The sequence below is a fragment of the Lagopus leucura genome, unplaced genomic scaffold, assembly GCF_019238085.1.
Source record: "Lagopus leucura isolate 7727_CA_CO unplaced genomic scaffold, USGS_WTPT01 Super-Scaffold_100157, whole genome shotgun sequence".
NCBI lineage: Eukaryota > Metazoa > Chordata > Aves > Galliformes > Phasianidae > Lagopus > Lagopus leucura.
This window is the reverse complement of record NW_024962334.1, coordinates 16,139,035-16,152,740: the sequence shown is the minus strand read 5'-3', so window position 1 is coordinate 16,152,740 and position 13,706 is coordinate 16,139,035. Positions and strand designations below refer to the sequence as shown.

At 36.8% G+C, this 13,706-nt stretch overlaps 1 protein-coding gene across 1 annotated transcript in view; it reads left to right on the top strand.

Moving 5' to 3' along the window:
• Positions 1-1,210: 1,210 nt before the first annotated feature.
• The window catches only part of KCNH8 (potassium voltage-gated channel subfamily H member 8), a 153,786-nt gene continuing 141,290 nt past the window's right edge, over positions 1,211-13,706 (top strand). The window contains exon 1 of the mRNA XM_042888791.1: positions 1,211-1,286. Coding sequence (XP_042744725.1) covers positions 1,211-1,286 — 76 coding nt within the window. The remainder of the gene's footprint in view (positions 1,287-13,706) is intronic.

The window sequence follows — 13,706 nt, the reverse complement described above, 5'->3', positions numbered from 1 at the left end:
AAGGAAGGCCCATTTTGTCCCTTCAGTAGCATCTCCCTGCCCTGCTTATCCTGAACTATGGGAATCAGTCTTCTACCCATTAGGAGAATTCCAAATAAATCTGGAATAGAATGAAATAAAAACAAGTGTTAAGAAACAGCAAGAGAGGAACAGGCATCCCCTCCATAATGTACAGTAAGTTTGTAGGTTAGGAAGTATACTTTCAATTATCTCCAGTCTCTTGGGGTTGTGAAAGAACAAGGAGGAAATCTTGCCCTTTCACTTACCGTAGCAGGAATGACTGTACATTGGGTTGTTATCTGCCAGAGTTCAAAGAACCATGGTGTCAAGACTGAACAAATCACTCATCCTGATGAGATGAGATGCTTTTTCCTTTTTTCTTCTTCCCTTCCTTCCCAAATTTACACATCAGACCTCCTGGCTTAGTGTCTGTATCTTTTCTCTTTGGTTACCTAAGAGAATATATTTATTCTGGAAATTTTCAAGGGAAGATTTTCTAAAAGATGGTTGAGGAAATAATTACAGTGATTGTTGAAAATGCCTATCCCCCCAGATTTAAAGAAGAAGAGAAAGAAAGCTTGTGAGACTACCCAACCAGGTAATAGAGCATTCTACATGTCCTAGTCTCTCCAATTAACATCTACAGAGGCAGTTACTATATGTGTCAATACAGTAATTCTTTAAGCAAATGATGTCCAAAGCTTTACCCTGTGATGTTACTCACAAAGCGAGGTGAGTTTTTTTCAAGCTTAGGGCATCTGCTACATTCTAGAGTTAAGAACCTCTGAGACTCAGGCTGGCAGGAGCTGGAGGAGGTTTGCCAGTGCCTTGGCTGCTCTTGTGGTAGTGCTCCAGACGCAAGTGGAGAGAGGCTGCTCTTCCCCTCAGGAGGCGAGGGGATTGGACCGGGCACTGCTACCCGGGGCACCGTGCCCCTGGGTGGTGCTCCGCACCTGTGCGCGGCGCTGTGCAGTCGCCCCGCCCGGCAGCCAGCAGCGGGTGGCGGCGGGCCGGGAGCTCCGAGCGGGGGACTCCCGGCGCCGGGGGCGGCGCGGCGGCATCCCCATCCTCCTCCTCCCCTCCCCCGTTCCCATCCTTTTCTCCCTCCCTCTGCCTCCTCCTCCCTTTCCCCCGGGCGCCCTCTGCACTTTCTTCTCGAACCACCCTCGTAGGCAAACTTTGATGGGGAACCTTGCACTGCGCTGGAAAAATGCCGGTTATGAAGGGATTACTGGCACCCCAGAACACCTTTCTCGACACCATCGCCACCCGGTTTGACGGCACACGTGAGTTCGAACAGGGGTAGTGGGCTTCAGCTCCGGGTGTCCAGGAAAGAAACTGAACGGGGAGCACTGTGCTTACAATGGGAGTCTCCTGGCTCCCTCCTCCTCCGTTGAGGGGTTTCCTTGGTACCAGCAGCCGCTTAGAAGGAGGAGGCGAGGCGACTCCCAGCCTTCTCAGTCTTCTGCCTGGCTTGTCCTCAGTTTTTCAGATGAAGAGGATAGAAGATGCTTCAGTATGCTTCCCTTCTCTTCCCAGTTCCTGGTGCGGGGGCTCTGGGAGGGCTGGTGCCAGTAGCCGAGCTGTTACTGTCGCAGAGCTTGCTACAGGAAAGTTGTGTACTGGGTTGAGGCTTCCCCAGACAGGGAGTTCAGGAGATTTTTTTTTTCTCCCTTATCCTCCAATCTCTAAAAAAGTTTAATTCCCGTAGAAACCTTTGGTGGCGAATGAAGAATGGAAGGACCCTGCAGAGGGTGCGTCCGACTGCACCACCATTGACGGAGCCAGCCGGGGGGCAGAGCCCTACGCAGAGCTCTGCCCCTGGCGCTCTCCTTGGTGCTGCTCTGCGGCCAGGTGCTTGCTCCGCCGCCGGGGAGCTGACTCGCTCCTGTACAGCTGTAGGTTAAGGGATGCCCCTGCTTTGTGTTTCGCTTCTTCTTTAATAGGGCTCACGCACATTTTAAAATTAAAAGTAAAATGTGGACTTTGGAAAATATCTTTTTTACTTTAAAAAAAAAAAAAATCCAAAAATCCAAAGTAGAATAAAAACTCTTCTATTGAGTTGCTATCAACTTGAGTGAAAATGTTGCAGTCTAACTGGCTGGCTACTTCCTTGGTTATGTGTCTGTTGGCATTTTCTCAGTGGTCCAGGTAGCATGTGAATAAGACAACTGAACTCTAATTACTGTATTGGTAAGTAGTGTCAGGAAAATAATATATTCCCTGAGATCATTTGCAGAGAAATGTAGAACTGCTTTATAACTGCTCTGCTAGTCTGAACATACACAGGTAATTATTATTCTGGTCTGTATGTAATTGATGCTTGATTATAAAGAAATCCCCCTTAGGACTACTTAGTTATAGCCTTTAAATTCCTTTGAATACTACTCAAAGTCTGTTTCTCTCACACCTCTACTCTTCTTATTTCTATAAAGCACATGAGTATTATTTACTGTGTATTGAAGAATGACGCTCTAATAGGGATTTTGTTGTTGATACTGTTATTTGCCAGAAAAGCATTTACTCCCTGCCTTGCGCATACGACCATCCCCCTTTACAATGGCTTCATTTCAGAATATAGAGCACACAGCTTATGAGCTCTACACACAAATATGTTGCAATTTATTTTATTTCATTTATAAGATCAAAATTAACAAACAATGTTAGTGGTGATATGAAGGTACCTTGTTTAAAACAAAACAACAACAACAAAAACACACTACAAAAATGTCTAATCCTTCTGTTTTCAGTGACAGAAACAGACAAATGTGGTTGAAAGTTTTTGCCTAACAGACTTCTATGAGCAAATATAGCTGCGTTCTTTAAGGAACAGTTCTAGTAATCTTCATAGTGTCAGCTGGGCCAGTCTCAAGCAAGAAGAAACAGACATAGGTGTCTGTTTTAGAAAACTGTAATGCTAACAACTGGTCTACATTTTCATGCAGTGTTTTTAATATGTAATTACCTAATTATTTTTCTATGTACTTTGAGGAAAAAAAGCAATGCATTCTTTTTTATTATGGGCAAATTAGGTGCTGCTTTGCAAGTAGAATGTAAGAATTTGGCTTAAATATTAAACAGGCCTAATCTAGAATTTGTCACTGTATGGGTATCAGCACAGGAGATATTCACAGTTGTTCACAAGGGAATACAGCTAATAGAAGTGGTGGAGAGTGGTACAGTTTCTATGGAAAACTGGTGCGACTCTCAATTTATGGAACAGCATCTCTTTTAGAGGATTAGAGTAAAAAGATACTTTAAAACTCTTTTTGAAACAAAGTTATATGTATCAATTCAAATCACAGTTACATTTTAAATCTTCAGAAATGGATCATCTCTTTTGTTACTTTGAAAAATGTTCTTTTTCCTTAAAAAGACTTGATTTACATATTAAAAATATTTCTTCTTTAACAGACTTTTTTTTCTTTTTTTTCTTTTTTTTTTTTTTTTTTTTTTAATAAAGAATTGCAGTTTGCAAAAAAACATATGCTTACCTAAGCATCAGGTAGAAATATATAAATATTAAAGCAAATTTTGTTCTCATTTAAACTGTCCAGGTGGTAGCGCTTAGGTTGTTCAGGTAGCTAAAGCTAGGAATAATAATGATGGCTAATCCTCATAGGAATCAGTCCCGTGTTATTCTAGTTTTATAAGTGATATAGACTATGAAAGGAATATAACAGATAAATGGTACTGAACCTGGGGCTTTGTTTCACAAACTACTTTGACTCCATATGCAATGATATTTAGTGTTAAAACATAGTTTTGGGTCAAAGGGCTTTTTTCTTGTTGTTTTATCACACTCTGTAGTTAACAGACCTCCTTTCATTTTAAGCCTCTGGGAAGGATATATTATGTTGTCATCAGTGATAGACTAATCCATCAGTGCATCTTTAATCCAGAAGAGGGATAATTCTGTTTCTGGGCAACAGTGCAAGAAAGGATTCTAGATAATAATAGAAAATATGTTTCGCTTTGTATAGAACTTTTTAAAAATTCATTAGGACAAATATTTTGATTTCACTATTATAATGATTTATATCTAGTTTGCAATTAAAAATCACATTGTAAAAAAAAAAATGCAAATCTCAGAAAACCTAGATACCAGAACTGCACGATAGTTCTCACAGTAGTTAATTTGTATTGTTATACGTATGTTAAAAATGCATGTTCTTTACATATTTAACCAGGCAATATGTGCTAAATGACTAATTCAGTTGATCTTGGGATGAGTCCTGAATGTTCAAGATATTAGAGAGAGCTCCCTCTGTAAAGTTGCCATTTGCTTTTCGTATCTGGTAGAACAGCATTAAGGATATGGAGATTTCCATGACAGAGCACTTGGATCTGCTTAAGTGCTATTATACTTTACCATTCTTGCAACTCTGAACTATCTCTTGTGTCCCTGCTTGTAGCTGAAGTAAATGCGTTCTCAAAGGTCCCCCCCCTCCCCCTGGCCCTCCCCTCCCAGAGAACTAAGCACCAGATCATCAAAATGCTTTTTACCCGCTCAGTTAGCAAGACGTTGATGTGGTAATTGCTCTCTCAGGAAAAGAAAACAAACAAACCATCAAACCACACTTTCAAATGAATAGGTTTTGTAAAATATGCAGCCTAATAAAAGAAAAAGCCCACCAGATTTTAAAGACAAAATACCACTTTCAAGTGTTAAAAAATTTCAAATGTATGCCTATAATTAACCCCCTCCAAACATTATGGAAGGAAATGTCCGAAATGAATAATCCAAACTATTGAATGGAAAATTTGCATGTTTTTGTTTCTCATCTGAGTTTGGGCTATGAAAAACAGTCAGAAACTGTTTTGTGGTATGAGATTGTGTGCTGTTGTATTTGAATGTGTGTGTATGTCTTTTATATATATATGCATAGATAGATAGATAGATAGATTTTCGATGTAATATTTAAATTGATGAATTTACACCAGAGATGCCTGTTTTGGCAAACTTGTGATACTTTCTCAGGGAGAAAAGTTAAGAGATTCAGCAAATTACCTCAAGATTTTGTGTTCTAAATAAATAAAAGAAGGAATGAAGAGCAAGAAGGTAATGTTTGCTAGGCTGAGCCAAGGCACTAGCATTTTTCTCTACTTTGTAATCAAATTTTATCTCATTCAGGTTGAATCCTCTAGACATGATAATATGCTGCTTAATCATAATATCATTAGCTCAAGAAATTCAAAGGCCAATTCATGGCTATTGGTGCTACTCAGCAGTTTTCTCAAGAATGTGCACAAGTAATTATTATCAGATGTATGGAAGTAACAGCTAAACTTTCCAGGGGAAGGATGTAGATTGTTGCTGATCAGACTCTATGATTAGAGTGGTTCACCTCCTCAAGGTAAAAGTGTGAAAGCACACACAGATTAATGACAAAGGCTTCCAAAAAGTGACAGTAGAAAAGTTGGTAGGTTGTCAACTCACCCTCTGAAAGAGTGGAGATGTAGTGAAAGTGATCTAGTTCTATCTAACAGAGATGGAGTTAGTTGGCATGATGGAAATTTCCAGTTACATATTAGTTTGGTCTTTTGTTAAGAAGACTAATCTCTTTTGTTTTTAAATCTCTTTTTGTTTTTATACCTTGGATAGATACATAATGTTTTGTTTTGTATGAATCATGGATCTGTCACAAAAAAATATGCCATCAATAGAGGAAAAATTATTTCGGCTTATAAATACTTTTCTTTCTGTGCTTACGTCTGTAAGACTTGGCCTCTGATTTGTTGCAGCCTACTGTACCTCTTTTAGTAAAAAAAGGAAAACGTGATTTTGAATATAAACTGAGAATTGCATCAGATATTGGAATCAGTGTTGTGATGTTGCTTTTCACTGAAAATAACAGAGAAGTTAGATTAAGCAAACACTAGAAATGTATTTTCCTCTTCCTTCTGCAAAAGTACTGAGTATAAACAACCTCATGACTTAAGACTTTATTTGGATGATCTGCTTTCAGCAGCTCTAATAAATTCAGGTTCTAACTTGAGCTTAGGTTGAATCAGAAAGATACTGGATTTATGAGAGTAAGAGGAATCTTAACATCACATTTTAAATGTGTTTTTTTTTTTTTTTTTTTTTTTTTGTCTTAAGGATCTGGTTTAAAAATTGTTTTCAAGAGCCATTTTAAAAGTTCAAGTTACACTGATTTATGATTTTAAAGAGCATATTTTGTTTGGTGAGCATATTATTAGCAGAGAAAATATTAACACATTGGAATTAGCAGCTGGTGTTCTCTTCTGTAAATAAAGATAAAATAGAACGATAATCCTACTAGACATGCATTCAGAAGAATACATAACTCATGAAGTACATCACTTACATCTAAAGTTCTAGGTTAATGCTTATAAAAAAACAAAATTAAATTAATAACGTACATTGTTATTCCAGAAATACAATCCGTATTGGAATTCAAGGCTAGCATTTGAAATTTAGAAGTATAAAAGTCATTAAAGAAGGGATTTATTTATTTTTTTTCTGAATAATGCAAAAATATTATTTTTAGTATTACTTCTGCTTGGGATTTTGTATGTGAGTCTAAGAAACCTGACAGTCTCATTCTCACTGCAACATATGAGAGAGTTTCAAGGTCTTAAGTGATTTTCATGATTCCTGATACTATTCTGCAAATCTACATATTTTTTTTTTTGTTCTATACATGTGATACCAGATTCTTCTATGTTAAATGCTTAAATTGAATTGCCTTATTATTTTAGCAGTGCATTTATATGTTCAACAATTTTTTTATCCTGTTTACATTTTCTTTTTGCAGCTATCAATTTAATATTCTTCTTTTTTCTTTTTCTTTTTCTTTTTTTTTTAATATGAAGCGTATGTACTAGAGCACTGAAATGATAGAAATACACCAGAAATACTGCCTCAAGCATATGTATGCCTGTTAGCAAGGAAGATATTGTATGCATGAACATATGACAGTAGATCTGGAAAAGTGGAAGTCTATGGAGTATTTACTCCTGTTGGTATGCTATGATGCTCTTAATTCTGACATAGTGCTTTTGGTGAAAAGGAAAAAAAAAAAAGAAAAATTGCTTGTACTGCATTAGCTGTGTCTTGAAAAAGGTGAATACAGGCAATTACTACAGTAGTTCCACATTTTCACAAGTTTACCTTATTATGCTTTGCTAAAATGATCACAAGAAAAGAACAACTGGGGAACGTTGTACACCCAAAATGATGTGGTTTCCTGCCAAATTACTGCAAAAATAACTAAATAAGTAGGAAAGAAAAAAAGTATGGGAGAAGAGATAAAGAAAAAAAAGCGTTCTCAGTTGCAGATAGGAGAGACTTTCTTGGCAGTAAGAACATTCTTCTTTCGGAGTTTCTCTTTCCAAATTCTTTTGCCCCATTCAATTTCCCAGGACTGACAATAACATTCAAAGTTTTTTAGAACATGTGTTGTTTTTAAAATACTAGCATATTCCACATTAAGCATAACATTAAATATCTTCTGAGTATCCCTAAGATTCAATGCTGAGCTGTCAATCACTTGTAGGAAAGCTGAAAACAATTGCATTATGGAAAAACGTTGAGAAGTAGAATGTTTTAACAAATGTGCTACAACATCTTACCGTGTTGAAATGATTTGCTTCTTTTTCAAGGAAAGGGGATGTATTGGTGCTATCATTTTTCTTCTTATTTTTTTCTTTTGTCTTTTTTCTCCTCCTCTCAAGTTGTCTGTTCTGACTCTAGTGGCTTCTTGAGACTAGACCTCCTCAGAGACACCTAGGTTGTGTCAGTTGTCCCTACACCTTCAAGAGACGCTTTTCAGCGGAACATATTTTTGGGAGTTCGTGACCAGTTTAACATTTTTCCATTACTGTTTCTTATCAGATAATGTGAAATCATTCAGAATTCTGTTTTATTTTATCCTTTATAAAAGCAGTACTGCCTCTTTATGATCATCAGTGGCATCTGATAGGAGCGTAAGCTATTCTGCGTAAAGAAGGAAGCAAATAAACAGCAATGAGAATAGCTAAGGTAATTCTGAAATACTTTCAAAGTGTTCTTTCTCACATGGGATGAAGGAGATTACTGAGACTGTCCATCTTTGAGAAATTAAGAATAGTATAGAATAGTATTACATAAGTAAGTAAAGCAATTGACATTCTGTTTTTTCATAGAATTTTGAATGGCTAAGTGACAGTGTGCAAAGTCATATTTTTGTTCAAAATAATAATAAAATAACAATAAAACAGAATTTGAATAATCCTTGACCTAAGTCTGTTCTCAGTGAAGCCAATCAAAATTTTATTCCTGTGAAGACCAAAGTTTTGATTTCAGTGAGAACAGGTGTGTTTTGGTACAAACTTTACTGTGGTGTTATAGAATTTTGCAAATTCCTCTTAATTGCATTTAACATGTTTGCAGATAAAGTCTATCTCTTTCTTTAGCTATGGTACATGAAAAAAACATACTTTCTTATTCCAAATGTATGAAGGAGAGTTCTGATCTACTCTTTTTTACACTTATTTTATTTTTGAATGTCAAAATTGTCCTAATACAAATAGCTTGTTCATTGTTTTTTTGCTTACTTTTTTTTTCTGGTTTCCCTAACAGAAGATATCCCATGTGATGATAAGAGTATGTATTTGCCTAAATTCTCCCTTTCCTTACATTCTGGAATTAACAAATGTAGAAATGTAATGGGAATATTATTTTATGGGAAAATAATTTTGAAGGAAAAAAATCTTTTTGGAAGATTGAACAAGTTCTTTGCTGTGTAAAAGAACTACAATAAGATAATAATAAGTACTGTATAAACAATATAAGCACTGTATAAACAATAAGTTGATCTATTTTTAAAAAACTCCAGATGAAAATACGCAGTATTTTAATTTATGACTTTGTTTTGAATATAGTGATTAAGTTTGTGAGATGATTGGACAGTCACTTCATTTACCCAACTGGTTTGGTTCTTTATTAAGATGAAGGATTGGGACACTAGACAGTCTGTTGACAATATTAAGGATTGGAGTTTGGACATTCTTGTTTTCACTTCAAGAATAGTGGGAAGAAGGACATACCCTATGAAATCTGATGTTATGGAAAAGTGTTTCAGTAATTAAAAATTCATTGTGGAAAAGTATACCTAATAAATATTGATAAAGATTGAGCTATAAATTTTCCAGTAATAATAAAAACTTAACATGATCACTGATGCTCAGAAGAAAACATAGGTTGTGAGCATTGAAATAATTTGGCATTGTGGAAGGAAAACTGTGAGAAAACAGTTTGATTGCATATAATGCTTTGATTATAGAAAGACTTTACTGTGGCTAAGTAGGATTTATGTTATATTCAAAGTTTTATGGTAAATAATTGTTTGTGACCTTAAAACATATTTTGTCCTTACTGGTCCTGTTTTAAGGAGGGATATATCATAAAGTTGTCTTAGGCTTAAAATGTGCTTCTGCACTGGAAATGGAAAACAAGTTGCATTAGATGTTTTGATTCTCTTTATTATCTTCATTTATTTTTACAGGAATATTTATTTATTTATTTAGTTAGTTAGTTATTTCTTGTAGTAGTCTTGTTTGAGAATTTTTGAATTCAGCTGGAAATTTTGGCTCTGCTGCTACTGCCTCAAAGAGTACGGATATGACAGTGGTTAGAGCTGTACATCTATTACCAACAATTTTATTGCCTGGAACTAGTCAGAAAGTAGCCCTTAAATTATACTACATTGAATCTTTCTCTAAGTAGAAGGACTGTAGTCTGACATGAGCTATGTGCCTTCACTGCTATTCAGGATGAGGAAAAACCTGCCAGACTCATCCTCTCCACACTTATGGGTTGTGCTGGTTAAAAGCTTTTCCAGTTTTTCTGTTAGCATTATACATTCATGTGTTTTTGTTACATTTTGAATACCTAATAAGAATTTGATATTTTCCTTTTTTTTAATGTCATTTTAATTTGCGAGTTCATTAGCAATTGCAAATAGTTATTTGTTAATTCATTTTTGTATCTACAATCAGTGCCAACATGACAGGTAGTAACTTTGGGTCATTCTCCTTTAGAACGCATTAAGAAGTGTAAGAAAAGTAGATAATAAGTGACTTTAAGTAAAAAATTGATTTAGTCAGTTTTACCTACAGTATGAAATGGAGCTACAATTGATTTGCAGAGGAGGGAGGGTGCAATCTCATGTGGTAAAGTGTGCAAGTCATCTTTAGCCAAGAAAGAGAAAAGGATGAAGCAGCTGTGAAAAAGCTATGATTGACTGATGGGATTGCTGAGTGAGCAGTGGGATAGAGCTTTGAAATGAACTAAATGGCAGTAGCACTGCAGGAAGCTTGACTTCTGTATAGAATACATCTGGAGAAATGCTACTGTGAATGAGCATGGTCATGAGAGGACTAAAAGCGTTATCTTCTCTGTTCCCAGGACCTGTGCTCTAACAGTGCAGTTGGTAAAAAGCTGTTTGGCAATTTTGGTTGTCATAGGCCAATGGATCTTCACTGCCTTATTGATTATCGTCTAGCTACTAAAACCAAAGAGTTAAAGTCTATTTTATCATGTTTCTGCTATCTGGTGGATGTGGGATGAGGAAGCAACGTAGATAGGATAATTCTGCTGAAAAAATGCAATAAAAATTGACCATGGCATTTGCTTTTTTATTATTACTATTTCTTCTTTTATGATGTTTTAAAAAATATATTTGTTTGTGAGTATGTGGGTGACTGGAGAACACATGACCTTATTTCATAATAAACTTGAATCTAGAATAAATAGTTAATTTTCTCCCAACCACCTCCTATGAAGTTCATCAGTTCCAAAATTCATAATTCTTATGGAATTAGAATCTTCTGAGTTGGAAGGGACCTTTAAAGGTCATGTAGTCCAACCCTCTTTCAGTGAACAGGGATGTCTACACATGGATCAAGTTGCTTGGAGACCTGTCCAGGCTGATATTGAATGCTTCCAGCAATAGGGCTTCCACCACCACTCTGGGCTACCTGTTCCAGTGCCCCACTGTCCTCATTGTAAAAATCTTCTTCCTTATATCCAGTCTAAATCTCCTCTCCTCTAGTCTGAAAAAATTTTTTCCCTTGTCCTATCACAACAGATCTTGCTAAAGAATCTGCCTCCTTCCTTCTTACAGCCACCCTTAAGATATCTCCACCTCTTTCAGCTTGTCCTCATAGGGGAGTGTTCCATTCCTTGCATCATTTTTGTGGCCCTCCTCTGGTTGTGCTCCAACAGGTCCCCATCTCTCCTGTACTGAGGACTCCACATCTGGACTCAGTATTCCAGGTGAAGCCTCACCAGCTCACCTCCCTTGCCTTCTGACCAAACTGCTACTGATACAGCTTTCTGGTTTGCAAGGGTACACTGCTGGCTAGTATCCAGCTTTCCATCCTCCAGTACCCCCAGGTCTGTTCCGGTGGGGCTGTGCTCCACCCTTACTACCCCCAGCTTGTAATGGTAGTCAGGGTTGCCTCGACCCAGGTGCAAGACCTTGTTCTTGGCTCTGCTGAAGCTCATAAGGTTCACCTGGACTTGTCTAGGTCTCTCAGAATGACATCCCATGTGTCAGGCATGTCGACACAGTTTGATGTCATTCGCAGGCTTGGAGAGGGTATACTTGATCCCACTGTGGCTGTCATTGATGAAGATGTTAAAGGCATTGGTCTCAATACTGACCCCTGAGGGACACCACTTGTCACCCATCTCCATCCAGACATTAACCACCCCCATATATAAATACAATCTCTCAACAAGTTCCTTGTCCATTGAGCAGTCCATCCATCAAATCCATACTTGTTTAAGGCCTTAGTGAAGTCCAGAGAAATGATATCAGTGACTCATCCATTTTCTTGGAATAAGTTATGGAAGGCAATGAAGACAGGCAAATGTATATTTTAAGTATGCCAGGAACTGCTGATTGTAGGGTTTTTCTATTTGGAAATAGAAAATCTATGTGCTTTGGAATCTATGGACAACAATTTAAATGATGTATTTTATAGAAAATAAGAGAACTTTGAGGAAAAAAAAAAGCATCCTGCATTTTCAAAGCACTTGAAGTACCATTAATGATATTAACTACTGTTAATCATTTCTAGAATTCATGCATGTTACATTGATTAGTGTTTTTTGTTATTTGTTTTTGGTTCTCATGTTTGTCATCCATCCTGCCCCTCTCTCAAAAGTTTCATTGGGGTGGTGGTTCGTGGATCTGACCAAACAGCTCCAGATTTCATCCTGGTGGTGAACAGTTCCGGCTTAATTCCAGTCACGCTGCAGTTAATGACAGTGGCTCAGTACTGCTTCCCAAGCAACTGATCTGTTCCTGAGGCAGAGGCAGCAATCAGCAAGAGCAGTGAGGATGGACAGGTGGAAATTACTGCAGATGTTTCAACTCATTAGTGAAAATTCTTATGACAATAAGACAGGCAGCTGTTGAGATGTTTGATATGAGCAGAATCCAGATGGTGGCCTGGAGTTTTGGTTCCAGTTGCAACTCGGTGCTAATAACTGAAGCAGATAATGGAACAGTAACTTCTGGAGACATGGATAGAGATTTTGCTGCCTAGCTTTAGTTGAACCTGTCTGAATAGTTTTGTTGGGATTTATTTATTTATTTATTTATTTCCCTTTTATCCTAACTTAACAGAGTAATTATGTATTGGAAATGTGATCCTCTTGACCCCAAAAGTGTCTTCAGAACAGCAATAATCTATCTGAAACTTTCAAATCCTTTTATTTCGCATATATTTACAGATATATGCTGGTGATATATATATTTTTTTTAATTAAAGAAAGTACACTTTAGGAGAGAGAGTTCAAATATTCATCATTCTACTGAATCAAGTCTTAAGGGAATGAGTGACAGGTTAACTGCAGGCCTTCTGTTTGGACCATTTTTGTGAATAATTTTATCATTACTCACTTCCACTATCTTTTTTTTTTTTTTTTTTTTTTTTTTTTTTTTTAACATAATCATAACCTGATGTATTCACTTCATCTGCAATATAGCTGAACACTGAGATAAGCACTTTACGCAGAGAGGTATGATCACTCACAGTAATCATGAGGCCTGAAGATCTCTACCAAAGAGCACAACTGAGTGGGGAAAATAAAAGAAAAGAAAGAGAAAAACAGCTGTTATATGCACCATAAAGCTAGGTGAAAATTATAAATGAATTGTCCAACTAGCTGTCTCGCAACTGACAAGTGAATAGTATGAATGTCTTTTCCAGGAAAGCAGGAGACCAAGTTCATGGAATTATTAGCCAGAGAAATAAATAAATTATCTGGAGCTATAGTAATTTGTCACCTTTAACCCTCATTCAGCTTTTTAGAACACTTCTTCCTTTTATGAATTCTCTGTAGGTAGGATCTGAAAGGAAGAAAGACAAAGGCCAAAAAACCCAATGACAGAAATACTATATGACCCACACGATGATGGATAGATCTTAATAAGCTAAGTTTTGGGAGATGTGTGAAATAATTACAAGTAAAGCAAAGAGGTTAGAATTAATTGGGCAAATTACAGTTGGATTTTTTTTTCCCCCGACTAACATGTCTGACACGTCATTTTCTATGGACTGTCATAAAAAAAAAATTACTTCCAGGTGTACAATTAAAGTTTATAAGACATATTTTGCCACCTTTACAAATCTGTTTTATTTTGAGCCGACTTTACGAAGTGAGTTACAATGAAGGTAGAGAAACA